We start from the raw sequence: 16,078 nt of genomic DNA, 5'->3' as shown, positions 1-16,078 counted from the left end.
TGGCAGGTTGGAGGAGGTTCTCAGAAGTGGCAATGATGATGTTGTACCGGGCCCTACTATTGGAAGAGGCGCCAGAGGGTTCCGGCAGGTTGGAGGAGGTTCTCAGAAGCGGCAATGATGATGTTGTACCGGGCCCTACTATTGGAAGAGGCGCCAGAGGATTCCGGCAGGTTGGAGGAGGTTCTCAGAAGCGGCAATGATGATGTTGTACCGGGCCCTACTATTGGAAGAGGCGCCCGAGGATTCTGGCAGGTTGGAGGAGGTTCTCAGAAGTGGCAATGATGATGTATTGATCCTGCAATATTTTTACTCTACTCTTAAGGTTTCTTGTAGGATCTGGCATAGACTTCAGCAGCATGTCATTAAGGGTTTGTGTGCTACTTGGACAGCCCCTTCTCAATTACGATATTCCTCAGTGTAAACTAATAACAGCCTGTACTTGTTGCCGTTCCAGCAATGTGGGGGCTCATGCGACATCAGCTGTCGGGCTCACATGACATAATAATCAGCGGCTGCTAGTGGGGTGCTTCACATAACTTGCATTCGGATGAAGTCTGAGAGCTGCACTAGCTCTTGCTGTTTCCAGTTGTCAGTTTTATTCGAAGGCTGTGATAGTGAAGTAGCTCACTGGTGGCCACTGCTCACGCGACATATAACGTCATGTGAGCTCCTGCTCAGACATCGGCACCATAGGTGAGCACAGGCCTTTATTTTGGCTGAGGTAATATAGTAATTGAGAAGGGGTTGTCCGAGTAGTGGAAAACCCCTTTTAAGTCCTATACGTTGCTTGGTTCAGCCTCCGTGAATCCGACTTTTTTGCAGCACATCCCACAGATCCATCACAATGAGTCAACTTGGACACAAGTCATCACCCCAGTCTTTGTTCCTCACTATTGCTGAACAGATTTTGCAGTGTAGCAGGGGCATTATCCAGCTAGGAGAGACACTTCTATTAAGGAAAATCTCTGCTATGACTGGCCCATACAATAACTAGGTAGGTGTTGTGTGTAACACTGACATGTCCAGACACAAGGTTTCCCAGGAGTACTATGCTGTATCACACCGCCTCCGCCGTCATTTTTCTTTAGAGCATCCTGGTGCCATCACTTCCACAGGTAAATGACTCATGCACCAGGCCATCAATGTTCTCCATCACGCCAAACCACCTTCTTCCATGGTCCAGTTCTGGTTCTTAAGTGCCCATTGTAGGTGCATTTGATGAATTACAGGGGTCAACATGGACACTCTGAGTTGCCTACGACTACCCAAGGTATTTACAGAAAGTTGCGATCCTCAGTGTGTTCCGATAAATTAATGTCCTTGCCAGAAGGAAGTTTCTTCAGTTTGTGCTACATCACCTCTTCTGTAGGATCAGACCAGAGCAGATAACCTCTCCTCCCCCATCGCATCATGTTCATCCATTACCCCGTCACCAGTTGTCCTTCCTTGGATACTTTTGGTAGCTACTAATCACTGCATATTGGGAACCTCCCACAAGACCAGAACCAGTCATCTGACCATCACAACTTGGCCGTCGTTTCTCACATCCTTACGATTGCTTGTTTTTCTACTGCCAACACATCCATTTCAGGAACTGATTGTTCTCTTGCTTCCTAATCAATCCCATCTCTGATAGGCGCCATTGTCACACAGTAGTCAGTGTACTCCTCCTAAAAGAAAGATCTGCTTTGGTTGTCCCTCCTGGTGGTAAAGCACTGAGATCTGGCGTGCACTGAAGCTACAGTTACCACGTAGCATGTACATCACTGCGCCGAGTTGTCAAGTGATAAGTTTAGCTCTTACATCTATAAATATTAATCTCGAGGTGTACAGGACTCGCAGAGATCTGATCATCTGCACCTTGTGTGTCTACGTTCTTCTTTGATGTAGCGTATGTCCGGAGAGCAGGACGGGCGAGTGTGGTCTGTATGTTACTGCATGATAAGTCACAGTAGAGAGGTCACAGCCCCTGATGATGTGGGAGGGAGATACCAAAACCTTGATGGGAGAATGTATTTATGTATTAAAAAAATATATATATAATTTAATGATTGATGTATTATCAAAGGTTTCAAATCTGCCAGGGCTTATTACAGATAAATGGAACAAGAGAGGCAGGTTTGTGAGTGTTAAAGGAAACGTGCTACATGATTCAGGCGGCATGAATCTGAGTCTGACCGGGGATGAGACTAGTCTTTCTCAGCCCCTGACCGGCTTTTCCAAGTGCCATTGCAGTTGATTGACAGGTCTTTAGGTGATTGACAGTTCTCTCCCATAGCAAGAGTGCCGCTGGGCGAGTTCAGCCATGAGCGGTGATGAACTACTCTCATCTCCGTCCAGATCTACTAAGTATATTTTCTCTGAAATGCTGGAGAAAGATAAATCTGGCTGCAATTGTGCATCCAGGCCTGTGGCTTGGGTAGCATGAATGCAAGTGCAAGTAGTTGTGCTGTTCAGAGAAGGCTTAGAAAATGGAGTTGAGTGGCCAGTGACTGGATATGTAATTCAAGATCTTGGTTCAAAGTAAGACCTGGGTGGTGAGTACAGGAAAATGTGTGAGGTCTGTAGAGGCCTAAGGATGACCTCCTCTGCAGGACAAGACCTGCATTCGCACGACAGGATCTTGCCTTTCTCCTCACAATCTATGTTTAATTTTTTTTTAAGAGAACTTCAGGATTATTATAGAACTTTAGAGACTGAAACCCAGTTTTGGACTGGCATATCGGAGAACTGTTAGATCCGTCTGGGTCCATTCTGATTAAAGAGCCCCTAAAACAAAAGGGACCTAAAAGTCAAGCAGAAGACAATCACATTGGAAGTTGACTACACGTTAGGTTATTTGTGAATCATCCCACATTTGACGTGATTTGGACGTTGTCCTAACCATTCTTCTGACAGAAGACTGCAGTGTGTCCCATCATATAGACATCCTGTGTGGTATATCTTACTGTACACCTTTGTATGGAATAGTGTAGTCTAATATGTTCCTTACTCCAAAGAAAAAGATTCTCTGCCATATACTCCAAGTGCAGGCTCTTACAGTGAGGTGAACTACATTTACTGTAATGACAAAGACTACAATGAAACAGAAAATGACCTTTATAGATTGAGCGTGGGCCACTGGGTGGTTTCCACTGGCCGAATGCTTGTGAGAACCCATACAAGCCTAGTCCTGGTTCACTTTCACAGAAATCATCAGGGTCTATCTAGTGCCATAAGTTTCTGTCTTCACCATAACAGGATACCGGCCGGCGCGTTCGTCTTGAAGCCAAAAAACTGAGGCCAGTGTTACTACTTTCCTGCCTACTATTAGTGGTCAAAGGTATATAGTAAACCACGTGTTTTGGAGATGTGTGCTGGTGTTCTGTTACCTGATGAAGGGGATAGTCCATCCCCAAATAGTGCCTATTGCACACCTAATGAAGGCAAGAAACGGAGCTTTGGCTTCTTTTATTTCCTGTGTTATGGAGAATTTGATGACCGAACTCCCGGTGGTTATTCAAGAGGAGGAGGTCTGGCAGCGACTTCGAGTTCACTCTTGGTGTGAGGGCATCTGAGGGTCTTATGCTCTAAATAAACTCAACCTCTCAGGGTGGCACATGTCCCAGACTTGGTGTGAGGGCATCTGAGGGTCTTAATGCTCTAAACTCAACCTCTCAGGGTGGCACATATCCCAGACTTGGTGTGAGGGCATCTGAGGGTCTTATGCTCTAAACTCAACCTCTCAGGGTGGCACATATCCCAGACTTGGTGTGAGGGCATCTGAGGGTCTTAATGCTCTAAACTCAACCTCTCAGGGTGGCACATATCCCAGACTTGGTGTGAGGGCATCTGAGGGTCTTATGCTCTAAACTCAACCTCTCAGGGTGGCACATATCCCAGGCTTGCATCCTTATACCGTCTCTTTACGATGCGCTCTGTGACCAGTTTGTAGTGTAGATGCGTTGGGTTCCTGCCTTTCTAGTATCTTTGTATTTCGTTGTCGGCCTCCAGTTCTGGCTTGCATAAGGTCTTTGCAGGAATTTTGGTAAATTAGTGACATATTTCAGTAGGACTCAGAAGTTTCTGTCCTATAGAGCAAACCTCTTTATGGTGGCAGCGTGCTGACTATTGAGGGCTGATTACAGGACGCCGCTCGGTAACGAATGCAATGTCATCATTAATGGAAAATGAAATTGTCTCTATCATGTGTGATTAGGAACTCTTAGCCTGGAAATGTCGCTTTCCACGTGTTACATGTGTAAGTGCTTTTCCTGTCATACAACATCTGTGTACCAAAGCAGCGAGTGCATCCAATTTATTGTTCTGCCGCCGCTTTAATCTTTATCCGCTGCTCGCATCCTTCGCCGCCGTTGCGCTCCCGCTCTTTGTTCGCCGGCTTTGAAGATATTTTTACAGCCTCCTTGTAATTTACGATTCAAGTCACAATTAGTAAGAGGTGGCAGCAAGATGGAGCAAAGAGCTTTAAATTAGCTGCTTATAGCACAGATCATAATCGCTTTGGTAAAATAATTAACTCTTGTCTGTCTCCTCTCAGACACCGCTGACACGTTCATGATGCTGCAGACGCTGGAAATGTCAGATTTTTTTAAAAAACCAGCATGTAGCAGAGCTGAATATGGACAAAAGTGTTGGGACAGCAACAAATTAAATTCACAAGAGCTTTCCTGGCCCCTCTCTACATCCTTAGACCTTAATACACTTTATGCAGTTAATAGCATTCTGTGTCTGTACTGCTACATACTTAGGCAGTTAACTGGTTCATGCAGCTTTACATGAACACCCGAGCCTTACACTATGGCTGGTCCAAATAACTAAAGCAATTGTTACCATCCACCTCTCGTGTCTCCCCTTTTCCTCATAGGTTGTAAGCTTGCGAGCAGGGCCCTCATTCCTCCTGGTATCTGTTTTGAACTGTGATTTCTGTTATGCTGTAGAGTCTATTGTCTGTACAAGTCCCCTCTATAAGTTGTAAAGCGCTGCGGAATATGTTGGCGCTATATAAATAAAATTATTATTATATTATTATTATGGAGTCGGCCCCTCTACAAATATGACGGCTCCTGCTCTTCTGGAAAGACTGCCTACAAGAGTGTGCAGGGGTCTGTGGGAATTTTTGACCCTTCATCCAGAAGGTCAGACACTGATGTTGGGGAGCGGCCGGGCTCGCAGCCTCCCCTCCAGTTCATCAATAAGCAGCATATAACATGTCCATGTCTACTTACCGCTGATGCAGCGCTGCATCGTTACCCATATTACAGGGCCTGCTGGGAGGCCACATGAGCCAAGAGAGTTGAATAGTGGCACCGAAGATGTGACTGTAGCTCAGCGCCAAGTTCTTTAGTGCCACAGACTAGAATTAAGGTGCAGAACACTTGCAACCATCACTGCTGCGCAGCCTTCGCTCTGCTGTACAGCCTGCTCGTTTCCTGTTGGCGTAAAAACATAAGTATCCAAGACCTAATAAAAAAGTTATCTTTATTGATTACAGCATACGAAATTAATGTTTCCTGTTGACCCTCAGACTACGGCGCCTCCTCTTTACTGATTGTGCAGTGTCTATACCAGTGGTTGTGAAAGTGGCATTATTTCCATGGGACATTTTTGAGAAATCCATCCATCCTTAACTATTAATCACAAGTGCAGTGGGGCGAGCGTTGGATGTTGAGCTGTGCCGCGCTCGGACGCCGAGCTGTGCCGCGCTCGGACGCCGAGCTGTGCCGCGCTCGGACGCCCGGCTGTGCCGCGCTCGGACGCCCGGCTGTGCCGCGCTCGGACGCCCGGCTGTGCCGCGCTCGGACGCCCGGCTGTGCCGCGCTCGGACGCCCGGCTGTGCCGCGCTCGGACGCCCGGCTGTGCCGCGCTCGGACGCCCGGCTGTGCCGCGCTCGGACGCCCGGCTGTGCCGCGCTCGGACGCCCGGCTGTGCCGCGCTCGGACGCCCGGCTGTGCCGCGCTCGGACGCCCGGCTGTGCCGCGCTCGGACGCCCGGCTCTGCCGCGCTCGGACGCCCGGCTCTGCCGCGCTCGGACGCCCGGCTCTGCCGCGCTCGGACGCCCGGCTCTGCCGCGCTCGGACGCCCAGCTCTGCCGCGCTCGGACGCCCAGCTCTGCCGCGCTCGGACGCCCAGCTCTGCCGCACTTGCCCTTTTCCCTCACCCGCCGGTCCCTGAGTGGTCACTTTTTCTTAGTGACCGGTCTCCCCTGCCCAAGTACAGACAGTGCCTGCGTTCATTGCATTAGCCAGGGTAGTTCATGCTCAGCGAGTGCTCAATGACCATATTGGACCCCGTTCCTCGATCTCGCAGCACATGCGCCGCCTCTTCTGATGAGACAAACCTATGCAATGACGGCGCCTGTGCAGGGATGAGACCGATCACTAAGAGAAGAGCGATCTCTCAAAGGACTGAGGCCGGCAGCGCTTGTTAGTTTTGTTCAATCTAGAGCATGACCTTTATTTTCCAGGTTACATATAAAGACTGAAAATAATAATGTCCCCACTAATGTAAAATATAGCAGCGGGAAAGAACCCTACAGCAATTATTTTTAAGGGTTAAATCTCCTGTAAGCAGTGCTGCTATCTCCTTCTGGAATCGGATGTGGGATGTCGTGCGTCACTTGTTTCCTGGCTGTGATCTTATCCGTACATGTGACCCATGTCAGCGACGGACCAGGCTCAGAGCCGACAGTAAATTGCAGAGCCGCGCGGCGTAACCCCTGACACTGCGGCGCTCCGTACCTGCCAGGCAGCCGGCATTGTTTACCCGGGCTCCAGTCTTGGCCTCTAATTGGCCGCTCACTCATAAAGCGGAGCCACCTGTCACATTGCTTAACCCGCGTGTGAGGTTAGATAGCGGTGCGCTTTGTGGAAATGCCATGGAGCAGAGCCGGGCGCATAATAAAGGACACCTTATCAGCCATTTACAAAAAAATAAGGAATGACTCCCCAGACAGGTGCACGAGCGGCCAACCCTCAGTCATTCCGTGCAGACAGCGCTCGGGGCTCTCAAATTAAGGAGCGTCTGTGAACGACTGCTCCGGTGTTTATGGCATCTTAGCAGGAGCTGACAGTCCGGGAAGCGGGGCGGCTGCGTCATGTCCTCCTGGTGCTATAACCCCGGCCCCAGGGTGCTGTAACCCTCCCGACACCCTTAGCTACCTATTTCATTAGTACTCTTAGAATTTAGAATTTTTTTTTTTTTAATTAAATGATTGCCAAAAACTTAGAAGAAAATGTGCCGTTCTTGTCTATAGACAGCGCCCTGTATTGAAGCTCTTCACTGTTCACTTAGATATTCTGAATGACCCCTTTAAATTTACAAAGAGGTTTGTAGGGGGCGTGCAGATAACGCCCCACGGCTGCCGGATATCAGCCCCTTTAAATCACCATTACTCATTGAATCCCAGGCATCTGTAACATAGTCTTGCAGCGATATTGTTCTAACTGACAGTAAAGGTCATGTGCCGCACAAGTAAACATCGCCACCACCGCAAGTGATTGGCTGCAGCTGTCACATGGATGATGTGCGGCACCTGATTGGCTGCAGCTGTCATGTGAATGATGTATGCCATGTGATTGAACCATAAGTCACCAGACCTGCAGCAAGCATTGGCCTCTGGTGACGTTTGCATATGTAGCACATAAAAGATTGAGTTTTTAACTTTCTTGCTTTTGGCAAAATGTTGTAAAATCCAATAAAGGCCCCTATTAAATATTTTGTGTATTAATCCAGCAGGTTTTTGCCATGTAACCTGACAGCAGCATGGTGTAGGGGCAGAGACCCTGATTCCAGCGATGTGTCACTTACTGGGCTGCTTGGTGCAGTTTCCATACAATCCACAGTTTTCTCTGCTGTAGATGTAGCAGTGCTCGGAGCGCTGAGCTGGGTATAACCCTGCCCACACCACTGATTGGCAGCTTTCTGTGTATACTGTACATTCCATACGCTGCCACAGTGGTGGGGCCGGGGTTACACAAAGCAGTGGACTAGGAAGCAAGAGACACCTAGTCCTGCAGTGATAATCTCCTGCTGATAACATATTGATTGTATTGAAACTAGAGCAAGTTGCCAGGCAAGTGACACGTCCCTGGAATCGTGCGCGCTGTTCTCGGATTGTATAGCAAAACCTGCTGACATATTCCCTGTACAGTGTAAGATACATAACCCGAGTGCAGCTCTGGATGTGACTGGAGTCTGGTAAATCAGTGCCTACATCCTTTTTCAGCTCTTTTCCAGGATCCTGCCTTTCATCCGAGCATTGTGTTTTGTTTTTAATTTTCCTCTCGGCTTGGAGCTGACAAGGCCCCCTCCTCCTCCCGAATCTCTGTATGAAGTGAGCCCATCATATTATTCAGCTACAATGGGAGCGCTCTGCAATTCTGCTTCAGCCACTTTGCACAATGTGGAGAGATTGCGGTGAATGCCGCCCCTTAATGTGCTTGTGCTGCCCTCCTTATCACTGTAAAATGATGTATTGATCTGTGGGATCTAATGTACGGGCTGAAGGGCCTGTCCCTATGTCTCCCCATGGCGCCATTCACTGCTTTCATTAAATAGCACCCCCCTCCCTTCACAGCTCATTCACTCTGCACATTGAGCTGTCAGGCTATTGCCAGGATTTGGGGGCCATAAGAAGTTACTGCTACCCCACCTCACATAGTGGCCGCTTCTGGGGTCACCTGGCTTTATTATTGTTCCCAAACTGCAAAATGAAGTGTCACCAGGCCAGAAAATAAAAAAAAAAGCGGATATTCCAAGTACAATCTAGGTTGGATTCTCGGATACGTTTTGTTATCATTTACATATTCGATTATGGGAAATGTTCACTTTTCCTTCACTTTTCCTTGTAATTATCTTGTATGGAGTTTGCATACATTTTAGGGCAGGGATCATCCATCTGCGGCACTGCATTTCTTGGGAAACTGCAGCTCCCAGCTTTCCTGGACAGCCGGAGGAATATTTTACCCCATCCCCTGATGGAGCCGCAGTAACGGCGAAACATGATGGGGAACGAATCTAATGTGCGGTTCAGTTTTAACCAAGCACTAGTGGTTAGACCGCAGTCCTGAATGTGCTGCACTTGGATTTTTACTTCTTACAGTATTCCTAAAATTACATAATTTAATGTATAAAGTTGGGTCACTGCAGGAAGCTTGGCACGGGGCAGGAGAGGTCATCCTCGGGGTGCATTGTGACCACCTGTTCTATGTGCACTGATATACCAGCACACGACCACTTCAGCTCTGCTACATCACCAGTGGAACAATGTTTATCCAGACGTGTCTACATTCTCATGGTCTAATCTGCATTCATGTTTTCTTTGCCCCTTTCCCTCTAGGTACGAGACATCTCTCATCGACATGTTGGAAGCCATCAGCCCAATTTCTGCAGAGAGACGACGTCCTAAGCCCCGGGAGCCCCATGACTTGGGTATCCTCAGCCCGACCCCCAGTGGGGGCTCCAAGCCACCAGCCAGAAGGCGCGAGCCCCCCAGTGTGGATCCAGAAGAGCGAGCGATGCTGGAAGAGATCTTCTTCATCTGCTGATGGTCCACAGGGCGTAGACCACTAATCAGACTGACTGCTGCTGTCTCATTGCACCCTCTATGCTCTATAGACTTCTGGAGGCCACGGGCGTCCTGCAGACCAACATGGAGATTACAAGTGTATTTCAGATCGATGTTGGGAGGGTTTGTACGAGGAGCCACAATCCTAGCGGTGCCTTAAAGCTCCCAAAAGCCTCTCATAATGATGAACTGGTGTGGAGCCTTGTGCAACTTTTTTTTTCTTTTGTTCTTTTTAAATTATTGAGTAGAATTTTGCGTGTGAACGCGTTGATATTTACGGCAGTAATTTGCTGCTAAGCTCCATTTTAACGTGAGCCACAGATGAGTCTTCAACAAGCTGGATCATCAGCCCATTAATCCAAGATCAATATCCTAAGCGATTTGCACAGACCCAGCAGAGGTACATGGAATTAAAATATGCATACACAAAAGCTCATGCAGAAGCTGTCATTAATGGGTTCACCCTTTTTAGAGATTTTATTTTTACAGGTTTTACCTTTACATCTTGCATTGTACTGAAGAGCTGCAATCACTATTCTGCTTGTCACTATGCACCTACATTACTTATCCTGCGTTCATCGTGAGTCGCTTCCTGTATTATGCTCCAGAGCTGTACTCACTATTCTGCTGGTGCAGTCACTGTGTACATTACATTACTGATCCTGAGTTACATCCTGTATTATACCCCAGAGCTGCACTCACTCTTCTGCTGGTGCAGTCACTGTGTATATACATTACATTACTGATCCTGAGTTACATCCTGTATTATGCCCCAGAGCTGCACTCACTCTTCTGCTGGTGCAGTCACTGTGTACATACATTACATTACTGATCCTGAGTTACATCGTGTATTATACCCCAGAACTGAACTCACTATTCTGCTGGTGCAGTCACGGTGTATATACATTACATTACTGATCCTGAGTTACATCCTGCATTATACCCCAGAGCTGCACTCACTCTTCTGCTGGTGCAGTCACTGTGTATATACATTACATTACTGATCCTGAGTTACATCCTGTATTATACTCCAGAGCTGTACTCACTATTCTGCTGGTGCAGTCACTGTGTACATACATTACATTACTGATCCTGAGTTACATCGTGTATTATACCCCAGAGCTGCACTCACTATTCTGCTGGTGCAGTCACGGTGTATATACATTACATTACTGATCCTGAGTTACATCCTGTATTATACTCCAGAGCTGCACTCACTATTCTGCTGGTGCAGTCACTGTGTACATACATTACATTACTGATCCTGAGTTACATCCTGTATTATACTCCAGAGCTGCACTCACTATTCTGCTGGTGCAGTCACTGTGTACATACATTAGGATCACTGCAGGATCTGTACAGCACTTTCCAGAATGTAGATAGTAAAGAAGCTCGGAGATCTCGGCTCGGAAGCCTGAAGCATTGTAAATGCAGCTCCGGAGTGAAATGCTGGCTGTAATCAGACAGTGATGTAATTTATTCAGCTTTCACGGTTACCTCCAAGTAGCATGAGAGGATAAGCAGCTGCCGGACCCTCTCATGGGAACAAGGGGTCCTACCCAATTCTGTTTTCTGACCTTTGTTTCTGGGCCTTGAGACTTAAAGGGACCAGTGACCCTTACTCTCCCCTTCAGCCTCATGTATAACACAGTGATTGTGCCTTTTTTTCAGGAACCAATGATTTTATTATTTTTTTTCCATTCCACCCCAAAAGCTGTAATTTTCACAATTATTGTTCGCCCCCCTCCTGTCTAATTACACAGCGGCTGCATTTATTTCCACATTGTGAAGCTTTCGGCCACCAAACAATAACCGTTTCTACAAATCCGTACCCAAACTGTAATTAAATCCGGGAAATGTAAGGGGGGTTCAAACATGTCGCACACAATTACCGAGCTTCCATGTGAATTACCATCCAACAGCGCGGACGGGACAGAAAGCCATTAAAGCAATCTCTCATCTCAGGATAATCATCGTCCTCTTATGGCGTCGTGTACGCTACAGTCTGTATCGGGGATGTAACATCGCTTCCCTGTCCCTCCGGGGATGGCCTGAAGTGAACTGTTTTCCTACTTGCATTCTCTTTTAAATAAATGGTTAAGGGTTAGAAAAACATGGCTGCTTCCTCTTGTCCTTGGGTTGTGTCTGAGCTGCCATAAAGCTCACAAAGTGTGGTGCTGTTTTCACTACTAGGCCGCCATGTTTTCTAGTTGCCAGAGCACCATGTAAGTCAAATATCTGCTCAAATATTTAGGTGTCACGGGTGTTAGCAACTCCATTCTCGGCACAAAAGAACTTTTCACAATGTGACTAATGCTATGTTTGGAGGTGGCTGTCTAACTAGGTTATTTCAATAGCTAAGCCATCCCCCTTCTCTAATAAAGCAAATGCTTAAACAGAGTAGGGGAGAGGTTCACCTATTGACAAGAGCCAGTCCGCCATCCCCCTTCTCTAATATAACAAGTGCATAGACACAGTAGGGGAGCAGCTCAGCTATTGACAAGAGCCAGTCCGCCATACCCCTTCTCTAATATAACAAGTGCATATGCAGAGTAGGGGAGTGGTTCACCTATTGACAAGAGCCAGTCCGCCATCCCCCTTCTCTAATATAACAAGTGCATAGACACAGTAGGGGAGCAGCTCAGCTATTGACAAGAGCCAGTGTGCCATCCCCCTTCTCTAATATAACAAGTGCATATGCAGAGTAGGGGAGTGGTTCACCTATTGACAAGAGCCAGTCCGCCATCCCCCTTCTCTAATATAACAAGTGCATAGACACAGTAGGGGAGCAGCTCAGCTATTGACAAGAGCCAGTGTGCCATCCCCCTTCTCTAATATAACAAGTGCATATGCAGAGTAGGGGAGTGGTTCACCTATTGACAAGAGCCAGTCCGCCATCCCCCTTCTCTAATATAACAAGTGCATTGTCAGAGTTAGGGAGTGGCTCACCTATTGACATGAGCCAGTCCGCCATCCCCCTTCTCTAATATAACAAGTGCATAGACAAAGTAGGGGAGCAGCTCAGCTATTGACAAGAGCCAGTGTGCCATCCCCCTTCTCTAATATAACAAGTGCATTGTCAGAGTTAGGGAGTGGCTCACCTATTGACAAGAGCCAGTTCGCCATCCCCCTTCTCTAATATAACAAGTGCATAGACACAGTAGGGGAGCAGCTCAGCTATTGACAAGAGCCAGTGTGCCATCCCCCTTCTCTAATATAACAAGTGCATATGCAGAGTAGGGGAGTGGCTCACCTATTGACAAGAGCCAGTCCGCCATCCCCCTTCTCTAATATAACAAGTGCATAGACAGAGTAGGGGAGTGGCTCACCTATTGAAATGAAGCCTGTCTGCCATCCCCCTTCTCTAATATAACAAGTGCATAGACACAGTAGGGGAGTGGCTCACCTACTGACATAAGCCAGTCCACCATCCCCTTTCTCTAATACAGATGAATATACAGAGTAGGGGAGTGGCTCACCTATTGAAATGAGCCAGTCCGCCATCCCCCTTCTCCAATACAGATGTATATACAGAGTAGGGGAGTGGCTCATCTGAAATGAGCCAGTCCACCATCCCCCTTCTCTAATACAGATGCATATACAGAGTCGGGGAGTGGTTCACCTACTGAAATGAGCTAGTCAGCCATCCCCCTTCTCTAATACAGATGCATATACAGAGTAGGAGAGTGGCTCAACTATTGAAATGAGCTAGTCAGCCATCCCCCTTCTCCAATACAGATGCACATACAGAGTAGGGGAGTGGCTCACCTACTGAAATGAGCCAGTCCGCCTTCCACCTTCTCTAATATAACAAGTGCATATACAGGGTAGGGGAGTGGCTCACCTATTGAAATGAGCCAACCACCTTAAAACACACACACTGCACTGATGACATAACACTGAAAATGTCCCCCTGTATCAAACCCCAACTAGATGTGACGCCTACTCTGAGCAACGCTGATATTGGAAGATTGGGAACTTTTAGGAAAGGTGCATGTTTTGTGTTTTGTTTTTTTTGTTGTTTTTTTTTATTAGGCACACACATAGCCATTTTTACATTTTGCCATTCTATAAGCCATTTTCACACATTGTCACAGTTTAATTAAGGCTGTGACTTTGGAGTCAGGAGACCTTCTGCTGCTATGGGCAACACGGTCTGTAAAAGTCTGATGTGTGAAAGGGACTTAAGCACATGACCTTATTCCCAAACACCCCCTTCCACCAAGTTGTTAGCATCGCATAAACATCCATTCACTCACTTTTTTTTTTTTGTTTTGTCTCTGACAATTTACTGAATTTTATTTTTGGGTCTAAATCTCTGCAGAATAATTCCATATTGCCTATCTTTGAGGGCTGAACCTCGCTTATCCTAAAGCTCTATGTCCCCTGCTCATCTTTGCCTAGCTATTGAGTTCAGAGAGAACATTTTCCATGTCTGTAGTCACCACTAGGGGGCGCTCATTGTGTACAGCCATGAATGAGTTCCTTATTAAATCTGTCCTTTAGATGCTTCTCCTAGTGGTGGCTGCTGGTATTGTCAGGGAATTTGAAGCTTTTTTTTTTTTTCTTTAAGGAAAATTGCACCACTAATATATTTCTTGCATTATTTTTATGCCCAACCTCCAATACTTCCAGTGTTCTCTGTCCTATGAACAATTTGTTTTTTTTTTCTAATTTTTTTTATTGATTTTTTTTACTCCTTTTTTGCATATTTCTTACATTGTCTGAGATCAGTGGTTTTAATTATGTGCTGATTTTACTTGTATGAGATGAGATTGATTTATAATCATTAACATGTTATCTGGCATGATTGGTGTTGTGACTGAGGCAATAAATCTGGCATTAGACTGTATTCCTCTCTGATTGTATCTTTTATTTGAATTTTTGCTGTACATTATTATCCTGGTAATCTACACATTTGTGTCTGCTTTCAACCTTAAAGGGAACCTGTCACCTGAATTTGGCGGGACCAGTTTTGGGTCATATGGGCGGGGTTTTCGGGTGTTTGATTCACCCTTTCCTTACCCGCTGGCTGCATGCTGGCCGCAATATTGGATTGAAGTTCATTCTCTGTCCTCCGGAGTACATGCCAGCGCAAGGCAATGTTGCTTTGCGCAGGCGTGTACTCCGGAGGACAGAGAATGAACTTCAATCCAATATTGCAGCCAGCGGGTAAGGAAAGGGCGAATCAAACACCCGAAAACCCCGCCCATATGACCCAAAACTGGTCCCGCCAAATTCAGGTGACAGGTTCCCTTTAAGACTATAAATATGCAAATGACCTATTTAAAGAGGAAGTAGACTTGAACTCTACTTCCACCTATTGGATGGATCAATCGCAAAAGTTAATATTGACCCTTTAACGAGCCTTGTCACATAACTTCGGGTAAGAAGCCAAGACAGAATCTCCATTTGCTGGCGTGTTTCGGGGTCTTTGCCCCTCTTCAGGGCAAAACAGGAGATCTGATTTGTCTACGGAGAGGCCTCTGACTGAGGTCTAAGCAAGAACTTTTTCTCCTTGTGGAGAGTGCCAAGCTGTCGTACCCCCAGTTAGAGTCTTCCCATACAGCCAGATCAGATCTCCTGCTTTGCACTGATGAGTGGTAACGCCCCGAAACACGTGTCTGCAAATGGGGTTTCTGGTTCGGTTCCTTATCCGAAGTCATGTAGCAAAGCTCGTCAAAGGGTCGATATTGCTACATCTTACCACTGTTACTAAAGTCATCTTCCTCCTATGAAGAGGCTATTTGCATATTTAAATTCCCAGGGGAGCATTGCATGGCCTATGAGTCTCCTTACAACACCTTGGCACTCTCCAGAAGGATCTCCCTTACACCCACAACCTTGAGTCCAGCGAGTTCAACCTACGGCCTAAGACGCTCCTCTGTGTATTTGGGTAGCGTTCGATGCCTGGCGTTACCACACGTTGATTTTGAGGGTCCAGTCATGTTTTTGCCCTTCTAGGACTCTAATCTCCCTTTTTTTGCTAATATTTTGGTTTTGCACAGTTCTGAGTGCAGCCTGCAGTGTAAAGAATAGAGATTTTTTTTTTCTGGGCCTTTTGGTAACATCCATTAGTTTCTTTATGTCCACTCCTGGTGACAACGTCTCAGTTCCATCAGATATTTTTGGCATCTTTGGGACAATCCCTCTTAGAAGACCACTTATCATTGATCACCTATCTGGGGAGAAACCAAATGTGCCAATATCTACTTTAATGTGTATGGGGGCTTGGATACTCTAGTGATTGCAGTCCTCCGTCTGCTCTCTTCTGATTCTGCACCACCATACTGACTGTTTCCAATCTCCGCACCTTTGGGTGAATTCACACAGGCTGTAATTGTGCCTTAACAATTCCAGAAAAAAATATTGGATGACTTCCATGCGTTTGATGCGTATATGCCACAGAATTACTGTACGTGAAATGCTGTGGAAAATCTGCTAGTAAGACATGCGGATTTAGCATCAGATCTGTCAGGGGTGTAAACCAGCAGCCAGCGAGAATCCATCCTT

The 16,078-nt window shown here is 46.7% G+C and overlaps 1 protein-coding gene across 3 annotated transcripts in view; it reads left to right on the top strand.

Moving 5' to 3' along the window:
• The window catches only part of KIAA1328 (KIAA1328 ortholog), a 158,974-nt gene extending 144,557 nt beyond the window's left edge, over positions 1-14,417 (top strand). For all 3 annotated transcript variants that reach the window (XM_077284165.1, XM_077284181.1, XM_077284189.1), the window contains one exon: positions 9,338-14,417. In XM_077284165.1, the coding sequence (XP_077140280.1) occupies positions 9,338-9,545 (208 nt within the window). In that variant the 3' untranslated portion in view covers positions 9,546-14,417. The remainder of the gene's footprint in view (positions 1-9,337) is intronic.
• Positions 14,418-16,078: the final 1,661 nt, after the last annotated feature.

This window comes from Ranitomeya variabilis, chromosome 1, assembly GCF_051348905.1.
Source record: "Ranitomeya variabilis isolate aRanVar5 chromosome 1, aRanVar5.hap1, whole genome shotgun sequence".
In the NCBI taxonomy this organism is placed as follows: domain Eukaryota; kingdom Metazoa; phylum Chordata; class Amphibia; order Anura; family Dendrobatidae; genus Ranitomeya; species Ranitomeya variabilis.
This window is presented reverse-complemented; position numbering and strand designations above follow the sequence as displayed.